Source organism: Eptatretus burgeri, chromosome 9 (genome assembly GCF_056783735.1).
Source record: "Eptatretus burgeri isolate ZD-2024b chromosome 9, Ebu_testis_v1, whole genome shotgun sequence".
Classification (NCBI taxonomy): Eukaryota; Metazoa; Chordata; class Myxini; order Myxiniformes; family Myxinidae; genus Eptatretus; species Eptatretus burgeri.
The window spans coordinates 67,544,216-67,565,918 of NC_140969.1; the positions used below are offsets into that span (position 1 = coordinate 67,544,216).

Consider the following 21,703-nt stretch of genomic DNA (forward strand, 5'->3'; position numbering starts at 1 on the left):
GAACTTCTTGTTGTTGAACTTTTCCGCGAACTGAGCCACTTTCTCCCGCATCAGAGGTCCAGAAAGCGGTGCTTCCTTGTCTCTAGAAGTTTGAATCCACTTGACCATTGCTGATTCGACATCGGGTGCGTTGCCGCTTCGCTTGCGTTTCTGAGAAGAAGACGAATCCACTTGACCTTTCAGAATGGCCTCTCGATCTTTCAGAATCTTGCATAGGATCGGCTGGTTAATTTCCAACTTGTCTGCAGCTTCTCGTTGGCTCATTCTGGGCAAAGCGTCATAGTCCCTCAGGATTTGTGCTTTATCAATGTTTGAACGATCCGTCCGCTTTCGTTTTCTGTCCATCGTGGAAATGACGACACGCCTAGTGCTTAGACTGCAGCTGTCAGCCGTCTGCCTATCTGTACAATGACTACCGAAATCACTGTAGTGGCATAGCGTTATTTTTAGCGTGACGTCAACCGCCTGGTGGCAAAAGTTTGAACTGTGCGGCCAGTCGGCGCTGAACTGTCAAAGTGGATGGTCAGCAGCTGATTCTATTAAGCGGGTTTTTGATTCTAATAAACGGGAAAAATTGTGTACATTTAGATACAATGGAATCGGTCTCAACGATTTTGATTCTATAATACGGGTGATTCTATTAACCGTGATTCTATTAAGCGGGTCCCACTGTATTTCTGCATTGCCATTGTGACAGTGCTGTCCAAAGTAGTAGATAGAGAGGGTAAGGAATTATGTTTTCATGTTTGTCCATGTCTGAAGACAGGTAAGTGTGGTTGGTATTGGATCTCAAAGAACCAGTGGGCTGGGACAGGCCATTTTGCTGCTCCTGCAACTTTGGATAAGAGACGGGACTGCTTCCCGCGCAGGGCCATGATTGGCCGTAAGGCCTGCAGCTCAGCACTGCCATCATTTGTGCTGCGGGTGCTCGTTGGTTGACGAGGTAAAGTGAAACTTGCAGTTTGCCTTCAGGAGAAAGGTGTGGGCCAGGGAGGATGGAGGGGATTGGGGGCTGGAGACTGTCGTATTGGACCACTCTCTCCTCTTCCCCCCTTCCCGTCCTGGGATTGTTTCTGCCTCCACTCTGTCCTGCAGCTGTTCACACTGTCGTCTATCCTGCAACACTCTTTGTCCATTGACTGCTGACCTCATGGGATCCCAACTAGTCCACACATCCCATTTTCATGGTCTCCTTTGTTGTGTGTGACTGTTAAGTGCTTGTGGCCAATAAAGGGGTTTGGCTTACCCATTTCACTGCGTTTTATAATCCTTATCTTTTATGTGGGATTTTGTCCTTATCTGTCATCTCATGTGAATAAATTATTTTTTAGGTGCAAGTGTATTCCTGCCATCTTTCCTGCACAAACCAGTTTGGTTTATTGGAAGCCACTGGAGGACAATAAATTAATTAAGGCACCACCATGTTTTGATAATCATGCGTATTGATACGCATGCGATGTCATAGGGGCACGTTTCCCAACTGATCAGCGTTCGTGCCCTCTAAATTAAGTCTTTTAATTTGGTCATTCGCAGGATTAATTCATGTTATGTGTTGACAATCACCTTAACCGTGGTTGTAGTCATTATTGTTGCCGCACATGTGACCATATGGTCTGAATAAAACACAAGCTCTTGTGCAAATATATGAAAGCGATGTCAGATTTAACCTTTAACATTTGGTTCTGTCATATTACAGGTTCATAGAGAAAGGAAACCTTGAGGTCCAGCTTTTTACCATTCAGAGCAAGATGAGGGCAAACAACCAGAAGGTTTACACACCACGTGAGGGCAAGCTCGTCTCTGACATTAACAAGGTGAGAAAGAAATATTTGTCAGATGTACATTTTTTTTTTCTTTATTAAAAAATATCCTTTTTGCCAACAGCATATCTGTTTTGTTGATGTCATGTCCCTCAGCCTTAACTGCATTTAAGAAAGTGATTCATTCATTTGAAGTTTAATGCAATGTTCAATAGTATATATATATATATATATATATATATATATATATATATATATATATATATATATATATATATATATATATATATATATATATATATATATATACATATACATACACAGCCTGGTGTTTGGTTAGGGCAGTGGTTTGGGACCCAGAAGGTCCTGAGTTCAAGCCCCGTTGGGACACTGAATTAATATGTGTATATATATATATATAAACACCAAGTCGAAAACACCAGGGGGTTGACTCAGCCTGCCATCGTTCTGAGGTCGGCGAAATGAGTACCAGTTGTACTGGGCCCGGTGTATGCCCCGGTTAGAATAGGTGTACCATATCCCTGTGTGTCGTAAGAGGCGACCAGGGTTGCGTCAGGAAGGGCATCCGGCGTAAAAACCTATGCCAAATCATTATGCGGACAACAAAACGACGGTTGATCCGCTGTGGCGACCCCTAACGGGAGCGAGCTGAAAGAAGAAGAAGATATATATATATATATATATATATATATATATATATATATATATATATATATATATATATATATATATACATACACAAATACATATCAATAATATATATATATATATATTATATATGAATGGTAAGACATCCTAACTGTGTATCGTAAGGACACAACATATCATGTCCCATTACAGCCATTGTGCCACAATTTTGACTGAAAAGCATCTGCCACATGAATGCATTGTCTGTTGCCTTACTGCAACACCATAAGGAGGACACAGTTTTGAGGTTGGGAATAAAGACCGAGGAACTCTAATAAGGGTAAACTTGTCTGTGGTTGTGCTATTTTCTCTCCTTGTGGCATTTTGAACCATTGGCCATAAAGCTTACTTCATACTGCAGGATGTTTGGTTTGCTTCACACCCCCTATGTGTCTTAGGATAGCACAACGTGACCGTGACGTCACGGTCTTGCTATACATCAGAGAACGGATTTTCACTGTCTTTATTTTTAACTGCAAAATTGTGTCCTCCTAACGGTGCTCCAGTAAGACAATAGGAACTCTGGGAAGGGTTTGAAACAGCAAATGGCTTTCCTTGGTAGCCTTTCTTGGTTGCTTTATGCAGCTTCTTCGACTGGAAGAGCATGGGAGGAGTCAATTTATTTATATAATCATAGTCACCTGGGTTTAACTGATTAGGCGAGAGCTGATTGGTTATTCCCTCCATTCACAGGTGAGAGATGTGGATGGGTCTTTCTTTATCATTTATATATTGACTGCTTTCGACATTCGCACATGGTACATGCTTGGGAGCCTCATTGGTGTGCATTTCTGTCTACGCTATTGCTGATAATTCACCAATAAGCAATGAAACTGGTCTGGCAGCTGAGGGGATGTTGTAGCATTGGGATGCTCGTGTGTACTCTTTGTGAATGTCTTCACAGCTGTGGAGGAACTCTGAGAAGGGTTTGAAACAGCAAAGGGCTTACCTTGATAGCCTTTCTTGGTTGCTATATGCGGCTTCTTCTGCTTGAAGAGCATGGGAGGAGTCTATTTATTTATATAATCCTAGCCATTTGGGTTTAATTGACGAGGTAAGAGCTGATTGGTTATTCCCTCCATTCATAGGTGAGAGATGTGGGTGGGTCTTTCTTTATCATTAATATACACATATATCATATTGCAGTCACACTGATGGTTTTAAAAATGAAAAACTGCTAATTTGTCACAATGTTCCAGGCTTGGGAAAGGCTTGAGAAAGCAGAACATGAGCGAGAACTGGCCCTTCGCAATGAGCTAATCAGGCAAGAGAAACTGGAGCAGCTCGCACGACGCTTTGATCGCAAAGCATCCATGCGTGAGGCCTGGCTAAGTGAAAACCAGCGACTTGTCTCCCAGGTTTGTATTTGGAATAATTTTTGCAGTGTCATGACTCGTGTCTTTATCAGGAGCATCTGCCAGGTTGACCCTTACATGAACTGGCTTCTCACATCTCACATGCAGTGGTGGATGAAGCATTTCAAAGGAATTAAAGGACTTGCTTGTATCATGGAAAGACAAAAAATATTTGAAATAAGGCGAGGCCTCTTTGACAGTCCAATCACAAAACTTCTGTAAGTTTCATGTCATTCCCAATGATCTTACATGGAATAAACAGGGTATATAATTCATTAAAACACTTTAGGAACTGATATACAGTGGTACCTTCAGCTCTGAACAGATGAGCAAAGGAGAGCAGAGAGGTGAGAGGCAAGTAATATTTATCTTTCCCATGTCTTGTTGTATTTGTAAGAAATATATACTTGTGGCTTTATTTTTGCCAAACTTAGATAGGCAAGCAAACAGGGAATCTTAGAAAAACACCTGAAGATCAAATACAGGAGTAACTAGAGGGGGAGCACTCAGTAGAGTGCAAAACTTCCGCCGCCAATACTGCAAGGTCACTCAAGTGAACCTGATATCCTATTCATTCAATTTGACGTCAACAGTGCTCACAGAGTTATAGTTTGCAACTTTCCCTTTTACTTTTAACTTTTACATACTCAATTCATTCGTCATAACGAGATTCCTTGAGACAGAAATTGATTTTACGTGGGTATATCCACCTGAAGTTCCAAAATCAGCCGCAATTATAATTTTGGCATGTTTTTTGTTGGAAATCACTTATAACATGTAGAAATGCAAAAAAAAAAAAATTCAAATATTTTTTCAAAATGGCCGCCATAGCGGCCATATTGGATTTTGGACCAAGTCCAAAATCTAATGGCATGATTCTTGGACCATACCTAATCCCCCCCACCAAGTTTCGTCGAAATCCGTCAAGGAGTTTTTCCGTAATACTGTTCACAAACAAACAAACAAACAGAAAGGGGTGAAAACAGTAACCTCTGATTTTCGATGGCGGAGGTTAACAAGACATTATTTGCATTGCAGCATCTCACCAGGGCATATAGAGTACTTCGGAGAACCAGTGTGGTCTGACTCATTCACTCACTCACTGACACGCAGTCGATTTCCGTGTTTCTTTGGGAATGTGCAAGGCTAATAATTAACTAATGAACTACATATTTTGTAAATTATGTTTATTTAATCAATTTATAAGTGGACTCGCAGGATACCCATTCCACACAGATGAACCTCCTTTATGAGAGGCGAGCAATTACAACCCATTGCTTCACTGATGGGAATATTAAAGGGGGGGGGGGAGAAAGAGGGAGAGGAGAGCAGGGAGGGATAGAGGGGGAGAGAGGAAGGAGGGGAGGGAGAGAGACAGAGGGAGGGGAGGGGAGGGAGAGAGACAGAGGGAGGGGAGTGGGGGAGCAAGGAGGGAAGAGGGGTGGGGGAGTTAGGATGGGTAAGAAAAGGGAGAGCTAGGAAGGGGGAAGAGGGAGGAGGGGTAGGAGGGAGAGGGATAGGGGTGGGAGAGAGGGAGCGGAGTGGGAGAGAGGGATGGGGGTAGGAGGGAGAGGGATAGGGGTGGGAGGGAGAGGGATAGGGGTGGGAGGGAGAGGGATGAGAGAGAGGGCCTGGGGGGAGGATAGGAAGAGAGGTGGGGGCAGAGGGAGGGGAGGGAATAATGTGGAGGGGGAGAGGAAGGGGGGGATTCCGGCAGATGTGATGCCCAGTTTAACATCCATCCAAGAGACAGTACACACATTGATGAATCATCCTGCCTGTGAAACACCAGGATCACAGTTTATAGCTGGGTCAGGATTTGAACCCAGGCTAGACAGGTTAGAGCGAGCATGCATACCTCTCAGTTATCCTGCCGCGATGTGGTGATTCATTGCTTTATACAAACTGAAAACATTTTTTACTCATTGTAATCATGTAATTTATTTTGCCATCCTCACTCTGGTATCGAACCGTGGTATTGCCATCGAAGCTTGAAGAGCGTACGCCAATTGGCTTCACCAAGCACTGCAACGAAACAGTTGAAACTTTAAAAAAACGAAGCATTTAATTTTCTAAAATGTATCTATTGATGCTAAAGTGAGCGGTCATGTAATGAAAGAAGATCGTACAAAAAGGTGAAATGTGGTGCAAAATATAATTTCATATTTTCAGTGAGTCAGCCACCAAGCGATGCACTCCAGAACAATGTTGGGCCAACGCAGGCAAGTGCCCCCTGAACTTTTTATAATCGTTCTACATACAGTATTCAGTGACTGCGAATATTGGAGAGCGCTCGACAAGTGGCTAAAGCACTCCAATGAAACGGTTGATGAGGAATGACTGGCTGGCTTGGCAAACAATTAGTCGTCGCTGATCTATCATATTAAACACCACGGGAGAAACCCAAAATGTCAAACTATGTCCAAATTGGACAAATGAACACTTTTTTTGTAGCAGTTGGTCAGGTCAGGTCAGGTCAGGTATGGGAGCAAACACCAGAGCAGCGCATCGCTGCGTTCACTTTCCGCCAGTATTCCAGGGGCCTCCGTCTGGCGACCCCCCAGGCAGATGCCTGGCATATCCCCATGTCCTTGAGATGCTGATCAACCTGCTGCAACCATGAGGCATGTGGTCGGCCCATTGACCTCCTCAACTCACGAGGCTCCCTCGCCAAGAGAATCTGTTGAGCAAGATCAGCATCAGGAATACGAGCCACATGTCCAGACAGCCACAGCTAACACTCACGGACTATGCAGGCAACAAATCTCATTTGAGTCTCTCTCAGAAACTGCTCGTTGGACACAAAATCTAACCAGTGATAGCCAAGGATTCTCCAAAGAGACCTGGTATCATCCATCCATCCATATGTTGGGACCATACTCTGTACAGAGTGTTGGTGCTGCCCAAGCAGTCCTTGGCTATTGGACACAATCCTGGACAGGTCGCCACTCCGACACAGGATACCAGCAAGCTTTTACTCTTTTTGCCGACCTCAGAAGGATGACAGGTTGAGTTAACCCCACCTGGTATTAATTCAACAGCCAAGTGGGATTTTAACTCAGGACCTTAGATCCCAAGCCCACCACCCTAACCATTAAGTCAACACCAGACATAGACCTGGTACCAAGGGAATTAAGTATCCGTCTCAGATCCCTGGTCAGTGTCCAAGTCTCACATCCGTAGAGTAAGAATGGAAACACCAAGGACCTGAAGACTTGGACTTTCATCTTCCTGCACAGGTACCGACAGCGCCACATCCCATGATCCAGTGAATCCATGACTCCCCAGGCCCGACCCAGACATCTATTGACCTCTGGCTCACAGCCAGCATAGACATAGATATCACTGCCAAGGGAAGTGAATCTCTCAGGGACCTCAACATCCTCACCACAAACAGGTACAAACAAGATAGCAGCATCCAAGATGTCATTGAAAGTCTGGATCTTAGTTTAGATCCAGGAAACCCGAAATCTCAGCAACTCTGACTCCTCATTCAGCACCTCGAGGGCTCCCAAAAGGATGTCCAGAGTCTCCGCAAAGATGATTGCATCATCTGTAAAATCAAGGTCAGAGATCTTGACATTCCTAAATGATGCATCGGAACTTGATCTTTCCGAAATCCTCCCCAGAATCCAGTCCATACAACCGCTGAAAGGTGTGGGAGCCAGTACACACCCCTGTCAAACTCCAGCAACAACTGGAAATAAGTCGGAGATGGTATTACCACATCTCACAGCGCTCTCAGTACCAGAGTATAGTTCAGACATCAGATTGATCAGTTTTGGTGACACCCAATGAAGACCAAGAATCTTCCAGAGGGCATCCCGATTCACTGAATCGAACGCTTTACAGAGATCAACATAGGCTGCAAGCAGCCCCTGCCGAAACTCTCGTCTGCGTTCAGTGAGGACACGAAGAGCAAGGATACGGTCAATCATTGACCTCTTTGGTGTGAAGCGTGACTGCTCTGGTTGCTGGTGCTCACGCAGATGGTGGCGAACCCTATGAAGAATTATCCGAGCAAAGACCTTGCCTGACACTGAGAGCAGCATCACTCCTCGGTAGTTGTTGCAGTCTTGGCAATCACCCTTCCCTTTCCAGAGAGGGACAAAGAGGCCCCTCTTCCAGTCAGTTGGGATGATGCCTGTGTTTCAGCAGAGCATAGAACTGCATGCAACGACAAGAGTACAGCATTTCCACCAGCCTTGAGGAATTCAGCATGGATGCCACAGATCCCAGGATGTTTATCCCATTTTAACCAGTTTACCGCAGCCTGTGTTTCCACAAATGAAGGTGGATCATAGTTGATTGGAGGGATGGCAATAGGGATAGTAACACCACAGACATCCATCTCAACAGTTGGTGGATCAGCCTGATACAGCCGCACAAAGTAACCGGCCCAGCGGGCCTTCACTTCAGACTCCTCTGTCAAAAACCCTTCACCCTCTGCACTAAATGCAGTAGACTGAGGGACGGGCTTGGAGGAACGCAATGTGCGAATTTCCCTGCAAGCAGGATGACAATCACTTGACGACAGGTGATGCTCTCGCTCCTGACAGATTCCTCGCACATTGGCCTCCTTGTCCACCCTCAGCACACATACAGTTTTATGCCTCAACTCCCTGTACAGCTCAGCTCTGCCATTAAGCCTGGCCCTGCGACTCTGGTCAATGGTATCCAGTGTCCCTTGAGAGACAAAATTCTTCTTCGCCCAACGGTGAGTTCCAAGACATCCACCAGCAACATCAAGGATCGTGGTCTTGAAGGCACTCCACAACTCTTCAGGATTCCCCAAAGCACCCAGAACCCCTAAATCCCCACTCAGCCTGTTCACAAACTCCCCAGATACCCTGTCATCCTTGAGCTTGCCAACATCCAGCCAAGGATGGGATGATACCATTCTCCTGCATTTATGCTGCAGCTTCAGAGTTGCTCCCACAAGTCTGTGGTTGGTGTTGAGGAACTGAGCACTCCGGTAGACCCTGCAGTTCTGGATCATCCTCCAATGACCATCAACGAGCACGTGGTCAATCTCCTTTGCCACACCACCAGTGTTGGAATACCAAGTCCAGCGATGAACCTCTGAGCGCTGAAACCATGAACCAGTGACCCTAAGTCTATGACTTCTTGCAAAGTCAAGGAACTTAGTGCTATTCTGGTTCACAGTTCCAGACCCATGGACCAACACACATCTCATAACCATCCCTATCAGTTCCAGTCGATGCATTGAAATCCCCAAAGACGAGAAGAGTATCTCACCTGGGACACCGATCACTCACAGACTCGAGTGTGGCATAGAATGCATACTTCACGGTGAGATCACTCGCCTTAGTCAGAGCATATACAGAGACCAGGGAAACGACACCTAAGGAGTGATGAATCCTTTCATCTCATAATGCGCTCTTGACCAGTGTTACCTTAATTACCATTGGAGTCAGCTTATTGGACACAGCTACAGCGACTCCTTGGGCATGGTAACCATCAGATTCGCCAGACCAATAGTTGGTGTAACACCCACCATGATCTCACCACTATCTGGTCTCTGAACCTCAGAGAGCGCTGCAATACCGATCTTCAAATGCTTGAGCTCAGATGATAACAGAGATAGGTGATCATCTTCTCTTTGGAATCGGACATTCCAGGCACCCAACCGAAGGGACCACCTCACGTTAACCCAAGGAGACCGCTGTCTTGTGTACGACACCTCATCACCACCCTGACTCGCACTACTGCAATCTAACCCAGGAAGGTTGCCCCGTGGTTTCCCTCCGAGGCTCCGATCATCAAAGATTGGGCATTGAAGGCTTTGCGCCAATCTCATCATCCGGTGAGCTGCCCTGCGAAGGGCAGCTTTACAGGATGTACTCCCACGGAGTGGATTTTCAGATTCCTTTGCGTTTTATTGTGTTTTGAGGAGTGAATTTTATAATTCGGCTTAGTTTAAGAGTTTGTAGAGGTTATGGCATGTGAGAAAATGAAATAAAGCCATAAACGCTGGTGTCTTCAAGTGTTTATGAGCATTGCAATGCATCCAGCGATCCGTAGGTGTGATGATCAGGCATTTGAGAATATGATTGAGGAAAATGGAGAAAAAAACTTTATCGTAAAGAAATTGTTGCAGCCTGTTCCAAGTCAAGGCATTGTTGAGCAGGCCAAAAATAATTTGAATTAAGAATCCATCGAGGGGGAGTGAGGTATCCGAGGAAGCGCATGATAAAGGAGAAAATTAAATATGGCTGTTAATTATTTTCAAAAAGGGTGTTTTAATTTCACGAAACACCCAGTTTTCATTTATGCACCACCTTGGCTTTCCCTTAACAAGAATGCAAAGTTTGGGGCTGCTAGGTTTCATGGCTTTGGAGTTATGGAGGAGACACACACACACACTGACTGACTGACTAACACATTAACGCACACTGACATTTATTATTGTCGATAAAGATTAGATACAAGAAAAGTTTGGACTTTGACAACAACAATAGATAGACACACGGTGAAGAGAGTACACAAATGATAAAATAGGATGAATCATATAACTTGGACAAAATGCACATGGAAAGGAGAAAAGGAACTTATTGTTAAATCTGACTTTAAAATGATAGGGTTAAATTCGACAACTTTGTCGAACCATGCCTAAGGCCAGTCAGGTGCACTAGCCAAGCCCATAGGCCTTCCAGTATTAAGTGTCCCTGAGCCAAGGCCAGTGTATCTGCAATTTTCTCAGAACTGCAACATTTATTTTGAGCCCAAATTAATGTTTTGTTAGGAAAAGGTGAGGGGCTGCGGGAGAGTGAGTAGGAAAAGGAAACAAGGTTGGATGTGAGGGAATAAGTGGTTGTTAAAATTTTTTGCAGTTTTTGCAAATGTAATGTCGACCATGAATTCCTGATACCATGACTGTTCGATTCAATTTGATTTTATTCCGAACTATGATTTTAGTAAATTTTGTTGTTTGTGTCGCATATCTGTATAATATTGAAATTTGCACAATTTCAGTGATGTTTTGATCTGAAAATGACTGCAAAGTTATTTATTACAATACATCGTGAAAAGGGAGTCAAAATGTTTTAAATACCAAAACATGACATTCCAATGGCAACAGGAAATGCATCAATCACCAGTGGGGAAATTTGTGATGGTGGCACATAGAAGTGGATGAACCTGAGTTTTGCTGGCACAGGACCATTATTTCGTGGTTGTGGGGAAAAGCTCTCGACCATTATCCCATCCCAGTGCATGGTTTTTTCTGTTAACAGTTCTCATCATGACTTTTTTGCCATCATCATAGTTGACCATTTTCATGAAGGAGGAGGACCTGTATTCTTAACCACATTCCTTCTGTCTGCAGGATAATTTTGGATTTGACCTCTCAGCTGTGGAAGCTGCTACCAAAAAACACGAGGCAATCGAGACGGACATCACCGCTTATGAGGAGCGTGTGCTGGCTGTGGTGGACGTAGCAAAGGAGTTGGAAACTGAGGGCTACCAAGACGTGAACCGTGTGGTGGCACGTCGTGATAATGTCCTTCGTTTGTGGGAATACCTGTTGGAACTGTTGCGTGCACGACGTCACCGCCTCGAAGTCAACCTAGCATTGCAACGCGTATTTCAGGAGATGCTGCACATTGTTGATTGGATGGATGACGTGAAGGTGTGTATATGTTTTGTGTGGTTTACAGGAAATGTCTTTTAATCTCCCTTTATTCTTGAAGGCTAAGAGCACAAACAATCCCCATAGCTTGGCATCCATGGGGAGGAGGAAATTCCTCCTTAGGAAATGCTCCGCTGAGTGCGGTGAGAAAAGTGGTGCCATTGTTGTGTTGTCGCTGGTACCCAAGAACGATGGATAGCACGATATCTCAAATAATTATGGACTGATTCGTACTAAACTTGCTGGACAGGTTGGGTGTGTAAACAAGGTTGAATTGATGCAATTTTCGTGAAGATCCAGATCTGGATACGAGAATATTTTTTAATTTAAAAACTGATTAGTTACCATTGAGAGATCCACAAAGTTGTGGATAGATGATGACAAAATGTGGTGGATGAGTTAGGTAGGTGACAACAACAAGCCAAATTGATTTTGGTGTGTGACAAGGACGAATGGTCTGGATGCCGATCCGGCCTATTGGTGGAATACAAAACTGTTCATAGTATTGCCAAGTCGATCTCTCCAGCTGGATGTCATTTATACACCCCCTTTCAAAATTTTCACCTTTTGTTGCCTTTTAGCTTGGAATTAAGTTGCATTAAATCAGACTTTTCATACCTTTATTTACACATTGTAACCCACAACTTCCAAGTAAAAAATAAATTCCACAAATTTCAGAAAATTAATTTGAAATGCAAAACTAGAATATCTTGGTTGGATAAGTGTCCACCATGCTGAGTTAATACTTCGTGGAAGCACCTTTGACAGAAATTACAGCTGTGAGTCTCTTGGGACAGGTCTCTACCAACTTTGCACACCTTGATTGGGAAATATTTGCCCATTCTTCTGTACAGAACTGTTCAAGCTCAGTCAAGTTGCGTGGGGAGCGTTGATGTGACAGCAATCCTCAAGTCATGCCACAGATTTTCGATTGGATTTAGGTCAGGGCTCTGACTGGGCCACTCAAGGACATTTATCTTTTTGTTCCTCAGCCACTCCAATGCAGCTTTGGCTGGATGCTTCTGGCCAATATCATGCTGAAAGGTGAACTTCCGTCCCAGTTTCAGCTTTCTTGCAGAGGGCAGCAGGTTTTCCTCGAGGATTTTTCTGTATTTTGCTCCATCCATTCTCCTTTCTATCCCAACAATGCCCCAGTCCTTGCTGAAGAGAAACATACCCACAACATGATGCTGCCACCTCCATGTTTCACAGTAGGGATGGTGTTCTTTGGGTGATGTGCTGTATTGTTTTGCGCCAAATGTAACGTTTTGCATTTTGGCAAAAAGTTCCATCTTGGTTTCGTCAGACCACAAAACTTTTTGCCACATGGCTTCAGTCTCTCTGGAGTGGTTTTTTGCATTCCTCAAATGGGACACAAGGTGGGCTTTTTTGAGTAATGGCTTCCTTCTTGCCACCCTTTCATACAGGTCAGACTTGTGCAGTGCTTGGGATATTGTTGTCACAGGCATACATTGACCAGTCTCTGCAATAAAGGCATTGAGCTCTTTCAAAGTTGCCATTGGCCTCATGGTGGGCTCTCTGATCAGTCTCCTCCTTCCTTGATCAGTGAGTTTGAAGGGACGGCCTCATCTAGGCAGGGTCTTGGTGTTACCATTCGCCTTCCACTTCTTAATTATTGTCTTGACTTTGCTCCAAAGGGATATTCAAGGCCTTTGAAATATTTTTATACCCATTCTCTGATCTGTGCCTTTCCACAACTTTATCTCAGAGGACTTTTGAAAGCTCCTTTGTATCATGGTTGAGTCTTTGCTGTGAAATGCACTACCCAGCAAAGGAAACCTACAGGAACAGCTGATTTTGTTCTGAAATAATCAGAATCACTACCATTTAACACAGGTGGAGGCCAAGTAACTTGGTGTTTGATTTTGAAGGTGATTGGTTACACCTGAGATCATTTACAATTGCTATTATAAGGGAGGTGGACACTTATCCAACCAAGGTATTCTAGTTTTGTATTTTTAATGAATTTTCTGAAATTTGTAGAATTTGTTTTTCACTTGGAAGTTGTGGGTTACAATGTATTGTTGCAGAGCCGGGTATCGGTTGCGAGCACGACCGCAAGGTGAGGCGGTAGAGTCGACTCTACCGAACACCCGGAATCTCGATCATACCTTTCGGAAAACGAGGGTACGGGTCCCTTACCGGACCGTCAATCGTCAATAATTCCACCACGTGGTACAGGGTTATTTGCCAATCTTCAAAATACCTGGAGATCCACGTGGTGAGTTGCCGAGTATTCACACCCTCGACGGCCCTCGTACAAGTCGAGCCGTTAGCGTGCCCGACCCATGCGCAACCCGAGCGGATGGTTGCCGAAGTTCCGTCGGTCCAAATGTACATTTACAGCGGCAACGGCCTTTATAATTCACCAACACGCGCTATGCTAAGCCAATGGAAGAAACACGGCAACGAACTGATACATTTAACAAATGGGGAATTTATTCACAGTAATCGGGGAAACGAGGGAAGCACGTAAGAGCAGAGTGATCACGACAAATAAAGAATGCAAATTTACACACAAGCACTTATACAATTCCTACTTACAGACGGGCCCACACACAGATGCACACCCAAAGAAACGGACCCCGAATGGTCTTTATTATCCCTTCAGCTCGGAGGGAAGTCGAGCTGAGGGACAAGAAAGTCGCAGGCAACCTGGCCACGAGCACGCGACTCGACGTCCACATCTTCCCGGAGCACCAGTCGGAACGAACAGACCAAGGGCAGCCAGACGCAGACCATGCCACCCACGACACGAGATGATCCGGGAACCAGAGCACGCCAGCGAAGAGATGCCTTTCGCCCAGTCTCGAGAGATGCGTTTTGAACGGGCGCAAATTCTTCCTCTCTCGCTCGAGCAGATCTACCCGATTCTTTGCTCGCCGTTCCTTTTATCGCTCTCGGTGCGGTCCGCTCAGGCGTGGCCCGTCCTCAGTGGGTGGGACACGACGCATTCCCTTACTTGGCGCACAGCCAAGCGAATCGGTTCATGACCATATTTGGGAATGGAATTCAGTCCGCTCATTGTTGGGTGGGACATTCCCTTACTTGGTGCTCAGCCAAGCGAATCGGTTCATGATCATATTTGGGAATGGAATTCAGTCCTCTCATCGTTGGGTGGGACACGACGCATTCCCTTACTTGGCGCACAGCCAAGTGAATCGGTTCATGACCATATTTGGGAATGGAATTCCATCCCCGAACGAATTCCAAACACACCCGCATACCAGCGAGCACGTGGAGAATGCCGGGAGGAGAGGGTTGTCGCTGTGAGAGCGAAGATGGCGTTGTTGTTGTTGTCGTTGTAGATGTAGTAGCCGTAGTTGTTGTTGTGAGTGATGTAAAACTCCTAACTATCAAAATAACTCACAGCGCATGTACATTTATTCACCCATTTACTGAGGGATGGGGACCCTAACTAAAAATCACATACTTACCGATATAACTGTTCTATAGGACCTGTACGTTGAGTGCTCAAGGCTTCCAGGTTTGTAACAGTATAACTAAAGGTGGAAAAAGTTTGATTTAATGCAATTTAATTTAATACCAGGTTATAAGGCAACAAAAGGTGAAAATTTTGAAAGGAGATGTAGACTTTCTATAGGCATTGTGTGTGTGTGTATATATATATATATATATATCTCCAAGTAAAGACGTGATCGGGAGTATAATCAAAGGAATCCATGGTAAATTCTCCAACCTTTAATTTAACAATGACTCAACGTTTCGATTAACAACATGTGCGAAGCAACATGCATCCGTTAACCTTTCTCAAGGGTGATGAAAATTATCACAACATCCCCCAAATACTCAAAAGTGGGGGTGGGCAAAGCTGGACAACCAACCAGCGCATGCATCACGTCGGTCCTCCCACATTCTGAGCGTTATCACCCCTGCCCTGTTAGGGATTGCTCAGATGGCAGAGCACTGGGATAGTTTTCCAAAGGACCTGGGTTCAATTCCTGGTCTGGGTGTATTTTTCCTACATATTCATATTAAGTTTGTTTCCCTGTTCATTTATAACTATATATACATATATATATATATATATATATATATATATATATATATATATATATATATATATATATATATATATATATATATATATATATATATATATATATATATATATATATATATATATATATATATATATATATATACACAGTGAGGAGAACAAGTATTTGATACACTGCCGATTTTGCAGGTTTTCCCACTTACAAAGCACGTTGAGGTCTGTAATTTTTATCACAGGTACACTTCAACTGTGAAAGACGGAATCCAAAACAAAAATCCTGAAAATCACATTGTATGATTTTTAAATAATTAATTTGCATTTTATTGCATGAAATAAGTATTTGATCACCTACCAACCAGTAAGAATTCCGGCTCTCACAGACCTGTTAATTTTGTCTCTAAGAAGCCCTCCCATTCTCCACTCATTACCTGTATTAACTGCACCTGTTTGAACTTGTTATCTGTATAAAAGACAGCTGTCCACACTCAATCAATCAGACTCCAACCTCTCCACAATGGGCAAGCCCAGAGAGCTGTCTAAGGACATCAGGGACAAAATTGTAGACTTGCACAAGGCTGGGATGGGTTACAGGACAAAAGGCAAGCAGCTTGGTGAGAAGGCAACAACTGTTGGTGCAATTATTAGAAGATGGAAGAAGTTCAGGATAACAGTCAATCTCCCTTGGTCTGGGGCTCCATGCAAGATCTCACCTCATGGAGCCCCAATGATCATGAGAAAGGTGAGGGATCAGCCCAGAACTACACGGCAGGACCTGGTCAATGACCTGAAGAGAGCTGGGACCACAGTATCAAAGAAAACCATAAGTAACACACTACGCCGTCATGGATTAAAATCCTGCAGCGCACGCAAGGTCCCTCTGCTCAAGCCAGCGCATGTCCAGGCCCGTCTGACGTTTGCCAATGACCATCTGGATGATTAAGAGGAGGAATGGGATAAGGTCATGTGGTCTGATGAGACCAAAATAGAGCTTTTTGGTTTAAACTCCACTCGCCGTGTTTGGAGGAAGAAGAAGGATGAGTACAACCCCAAGAACACCATCCCAACCGTGAAGCATGTAGGTGGAAACATCATTATTTGGGGATGCTTTTCTGCAAAGGGGACAGGACGACTGCACCGTATTGAGTGGAGGATGGATGGGGCCATATATCGCGAGATCTTGGCCAACAACCTCCTTCCCTCAACAAGAGCATTGAAGATGGGGCGTGGCTGGGTCTTCCAGCATGACAACGACCCGAAACACACAGCAGGGCAACGAAGGAGTGGCTCCGTAAGAAGCATCTCAAGGTCCTCGAGTGGCATCGCCCGTCTCCAGACCTGAACCCAATAGAAAATCTTTGGAGGGAGCTGAAAGTCTGTGTTGCCCAGCGACAGCCCCGAAACCTGAAGGATCTGGAGAAGATCTGTATGGAGGAGTGGGCCAAAATCCCTGCTGCAGTCTATGCAAACCTGGTTAAGAATTATAGGAAACGTCTGATCTCTGTAATTGCAAACAAAGGTTTCTGTACCAAATATCAAGTTCTGTTTTTCTGATGTATCAAATACTTATTTCATGCAATAAACTGCAAATTAATTATTTAAAAATCATACAATGTGATTTTCATGATTTTTGTTTTAGATTCCGTCTTTCACAGTTGAAGTGTACCTATGATAAAAATTACAGACCTCTACGTGCTTTGTAAGTGGGAAAACCTGCAAAATCGGCAGTGTATCAAATACTTGTTCTCCCCACTGTATACTGTATATATATATATATATATATATATATATATATATATATATATATATATATATATATATATATATATATATATATATATATATATATATATATATATATATATATATATATATATATATATATATATATTTATATGTTTTTTTGGATTTACCTTTACACTTGTTTATACACATATTTTTTGGAAACATAAATCGAGATGTTTGGAGGAACTAAATGGTAGGGGACAGCATGTTCGTAGACTGACAGAGGATGAAAGGAAAACAGGGAGATAGAGACATCACACATTCATGGATGTGTGGTATAAAGGAATGGGAGAGAGCAGGTAAATGAGAGTAGAAGAGAGCAAGGATGGGCAGCACTTTTTAAGGAATCGAGGGAGCAGCACAAGACAACAGATCAGATGTGGTATCGGTCAGTTCCACAGAAGAGAAAATATTTGGGTGAAGGAAGGGGGTTTATTGTAAAGAAGATGCTACTATGATTCCCAAAATTATGTCCAGGATTCAATCATTTGTAATCTCTTGTGACTCCTGGATAATATTGAAACACTCAAAACATAACTGAAGATTATTTCTTTGATATCGAGTTGGTATTTATTCAAATTCCTCAAAAATAATCACAAGCAAAGAGATTATGACCCTTTTACAGACGAGACTGGAGGAATGTGCAAAAGTTTTTCACAGAGAACATCAATGTCCTTTCCAAACAGAAACAACATTTTGATATGAAGGTTCGCTAAAATGGAACCATTCACAAACGAATTAATTAACTTGGTAGAACTGCTTCGTTTGTTTTTTTATTACTTAGTTGCCAGAGGCATTATGTTTTTGGGTTGTCCGTACGGTTGTCCATCCATCTGTCCGTCCGTGCATCCGCCCATTTGTCCGTCCGTCCATGATAGGTTTCCGTTATCACAATAACTTAACAACGGCTGAAAGTATCGAAGTTAAACTTGGTACAAGTATGTATAATGATGTAGTAATTTGGGCGGAAGCATATTGGTCGACGTCGTGATGTCGAAGAGTGCCGTTCTAGTTAGTTTATGGACTCACTAACCCTGCACTTAAGTCTTTCTTTACCACTTAGGTCCGACTACAGTCTCAGGACTACGGGAAGCACCTTCTGGGTGTGGAGGATCTGCTGCAGAAGCATGCTTTGTTGGAAGCTGATATTGCCGTGCAAGCTGACAGAGTCCGATCTGCCAATGAGGCAGTGAGCAAGTTTGCTACCGAGGGAGAGGGTGAGGCTTCAGCATCTTGGTTGCTCCATCACCAAACCTACTGTATCACAGTAAACCACAGTAGCATCCACCTTCTGTTGCAAGACCTATCATAATGCTATCGCATTCATAAATGTGCATGGTATTTGTGCTTTATTTTTCTTCTCTTTACAAGATTGAGGCTCTTGGAAGTGCAAGATTGATGGTAGAGGGTAAGAAATAACTGGCATAAGGGCAGTGGGGAAACTGCCTGACACAATAAGCATTTAGAGTGAGAGGGAGATGTACATTATATATATATATAGATATATATATATAGATATATATATATATATATATATGTATATATATATATATATATATATATATATATATATATATATATATATATATATATATATATATATATATATATACACACACATAAAGAATATTGTCTGATTTAACCAGGAAAGTTGACTGTAACCATCGGTAAATTCGATGAAACTCTGATGCTGGTGTTTCCCCCCTCTCTCTATTGTTCATTTTGCATGTGTCTCCGCTCAATCTGTTTCACCTCTGTCTGTCTGTTTGTCTGGTGTGGGGACAACCCATATGATGATGGGGCTATCTCCCAGTGGGTAAACACACATTGTGACGATAGCGTTGCAAAACCGATCGTGTCGCCATCAAATATGACTCGTTCATACATGGGAGGACACGGTCTCTCAGAGGACAAACATATGCTGGTGATACTTGCATAGTACATCTGTCGCCTTCAATTCACCGACGACAATGGGTGGTTCATTAGGTGACTGGGGATATGGATGCACAGGCAGAGAGTTTATTGACTGGCACTGGTGACATGACGATGCCAATGTTACTGTTGGCACTTATGTAACATTACGATTCGTGATCACGATAGTTAAACCTATTCTGCTGTGGAGATGAACCAGATCTGGTTAAAATTTGACTATTGTGTGTAAAAGTGTCAAGAAGCATGGAACACCATTGCCATCATGCCAATAACAACAAGAGGTCTGGTTCTCTAATGGAGGTTTTATTGAGGTAACACAACTGTGTTAAAGGCCCAGTTCTCAGTGGCCATGCATATGCATACGTTTGGGTGTAAAGGAAGTAGCAATATGCAACACAACAGCAATGGAGCAATCTGTGGTGGCTTTTGAGATGAGCTTTGTCTTATGGTTGTCTTGGGAGAGCTCATGGCTTGTAGTAAGGCCTAGAAGTTCAAGAGCCCCTTCAAATGGTTGACGATGGATGATGCTTCCAGAGCGACAGGGTGAGACCATGACTTTTTCCAGGTTTGAAGATGTTCTATTCATCAGACCAGCATTTAATCATTTTAGATCAACAAAGAGTGATGCAACTGCTGTTTGTCTCTCAGTGTGATTGGGTAGTGTATGACAGTGTGGCATAATTCGCAAAAAGGAACAGAGGGTTTCCAGAGCATCGTGGACGTCATTTATTTATATGAAGAACAAGACTCGGCCCAACACATTGGGGAAATCCTGCCTCCATTGGGAGAGGAGAGGAGAGGTTTCCTTCCCATCCACAGTAATGCATTGACTGCATGAGTGGAGAAAGTCAGAAATCCAGGAGTGAACATGGCCTTGTATGCCACAGGCAGATAACTTGGCAAGCAAATCAGGATGTCAGACTTGAATGGCTGAGATGTGTCCAGCAAGATGGTCCTGACATCTTGAGATTTAGGTTATCCATCCATTGCAGATAGAGGAGCAACAGCATGTCCAGAGTTAAGTGATGGGGGCTGAATCAAAACTGATAGCCAGAGGGCAAGATGTTTGAAAATAGGAAAGACCTGACATCAGCAGTTATTCTTAATTCCATGGATTTGCTTATAATTGGGAGTAATTCAACTGTTCTGTAGTTCAGAGGGTCATTATCTCTGCCACCGAAGGTGGATGGAGGTTATGTTTTCACCCCTGTCTGTCTGTCTATTTGTTACTTGCAAAATCGAAGATTTTTCAAGTATATTGGTCAGTGGATTTTGTTATTCTGTTTGTCTGTCTGTTTGTCAATCGCCTACAGGTCACAATTTTAAACTGATCTTCACAAAACTTCACGTTTGTCAAAAGCAAGAAGCCTATTGTTTTTGAGGTCAAAAGCTCAATATAGGCCAAAGGTCAACAAATATGTCAAAATTCTAAAATCCTCAATTTTCATCCAATTGAGGAGAAATTTGAAAAATACTTTCATATCAGCTTACTGAATTGAACCATCAATTATTTTTGAGATCAACTTTGGCCGAAAGGTCAACAGGCCAAAGGTCAACAACTTAGGTGAGATTTCTACAATCCTCAATTCCCATCTGATTGACATGAAATTTGAAGAGGATTTATATTTCAGGTCACTGAATTCAACTCACTAATTATTTTTATGTCAACTTGGAATAAAATGTCAACATAGGTCAAAGGTCAACAACTTGGGTGGAATTTCTGAAATCCTCAATTTTCACCCGATTGACTTGAAATTTGAAGAGGATTTGCAAATTTGGTCATTGAATTCAACCATAAATTATTTTTAAGGTCAAATTTGTTTTATGGATTTCACTAGTATTGTCCTATGCACGACATCTTTCTTGTTTGTTTGTCTGCTTGTGAACAAAATATCTCAGAATTGTGGATGAATTTGGTTGAAATTTGTTAGAGAGCTCGAGTATGTGACACCGACGAAATGTTTAGATTTTGGTGAATATCCGGATCCGGATCTGGATCCGAGAATTTTTAGTGTAATTTTTTTCAACATTGAGAGATAGGGCCCAAAACGCCATAATATCAGGATACGTATCTCAAACAGTTATAGATGGATTCTGATGAAAGTTGATGGGCAGGTTGGAAGATTTGGTTTAACAAGGAAGATTTGGTTAAATATTGGTGAAGATCCAAATCCGGATCCAGATCCGAGAATTTTTAAAGTGATTCTTCACCAATGAGTGATGGGGCTAATTTGATATATGACACGATATTTGAAAAAGTTATGGACGGATTCGGATGAAACTTGGTGGATGAATTGATTAGGTGACAAGATTAAATTAAGCCGATTAAATTTTAGTTCAGGTTGAATCCAGATCCGGCCTATCAGTGGGATATAAAACGTAAACTAATCAGCCTGGCGGAGGTATGTGCTCTAACGAGTGCCTTTCTAGTGTTTTTTGTATTCATGGTCGAATCTCGTAGAAGAGCTTAGAC

At 43.0% G+C, this 21,703-nt stretch overlaps 1 protein-coding gene across 2 annotated transcripts in view; it reads left to right on the forward strand.

Moving 5' to 3' along the window:
* LOC147020275 (spectrin beta chain, non-erythrocytic 1-like) overlaps window positions 1–21,703 on the forward strand; it is a 264,618-nt gene that overhangs the window by 129,849 nt on the left and 113,066 nt on the right. For both annotated transcript variants that reach the window (XM_085895518.1, XM_085895519.1), the window contains 4 exons: window positions 1,697–1,814; window positions 3,668–3,826; window positions 11,172–11,474; window positions 18,362–18,515. In XM_085895518.1, coding sequence (XP_085751644.1) covers window positions 1,697–1,814; window positions 3,668–3,826; window positions 11,172–11,474; window positions 18,362–18,515 — 734 coding nt within the window. The remainder of the gene's footprint in view (window positions 1–1,696; window positions 1,815–3,667; window positions 3,827–11,171; window positions 11,475–18,361; window positions 18,516–21,703) is intronic.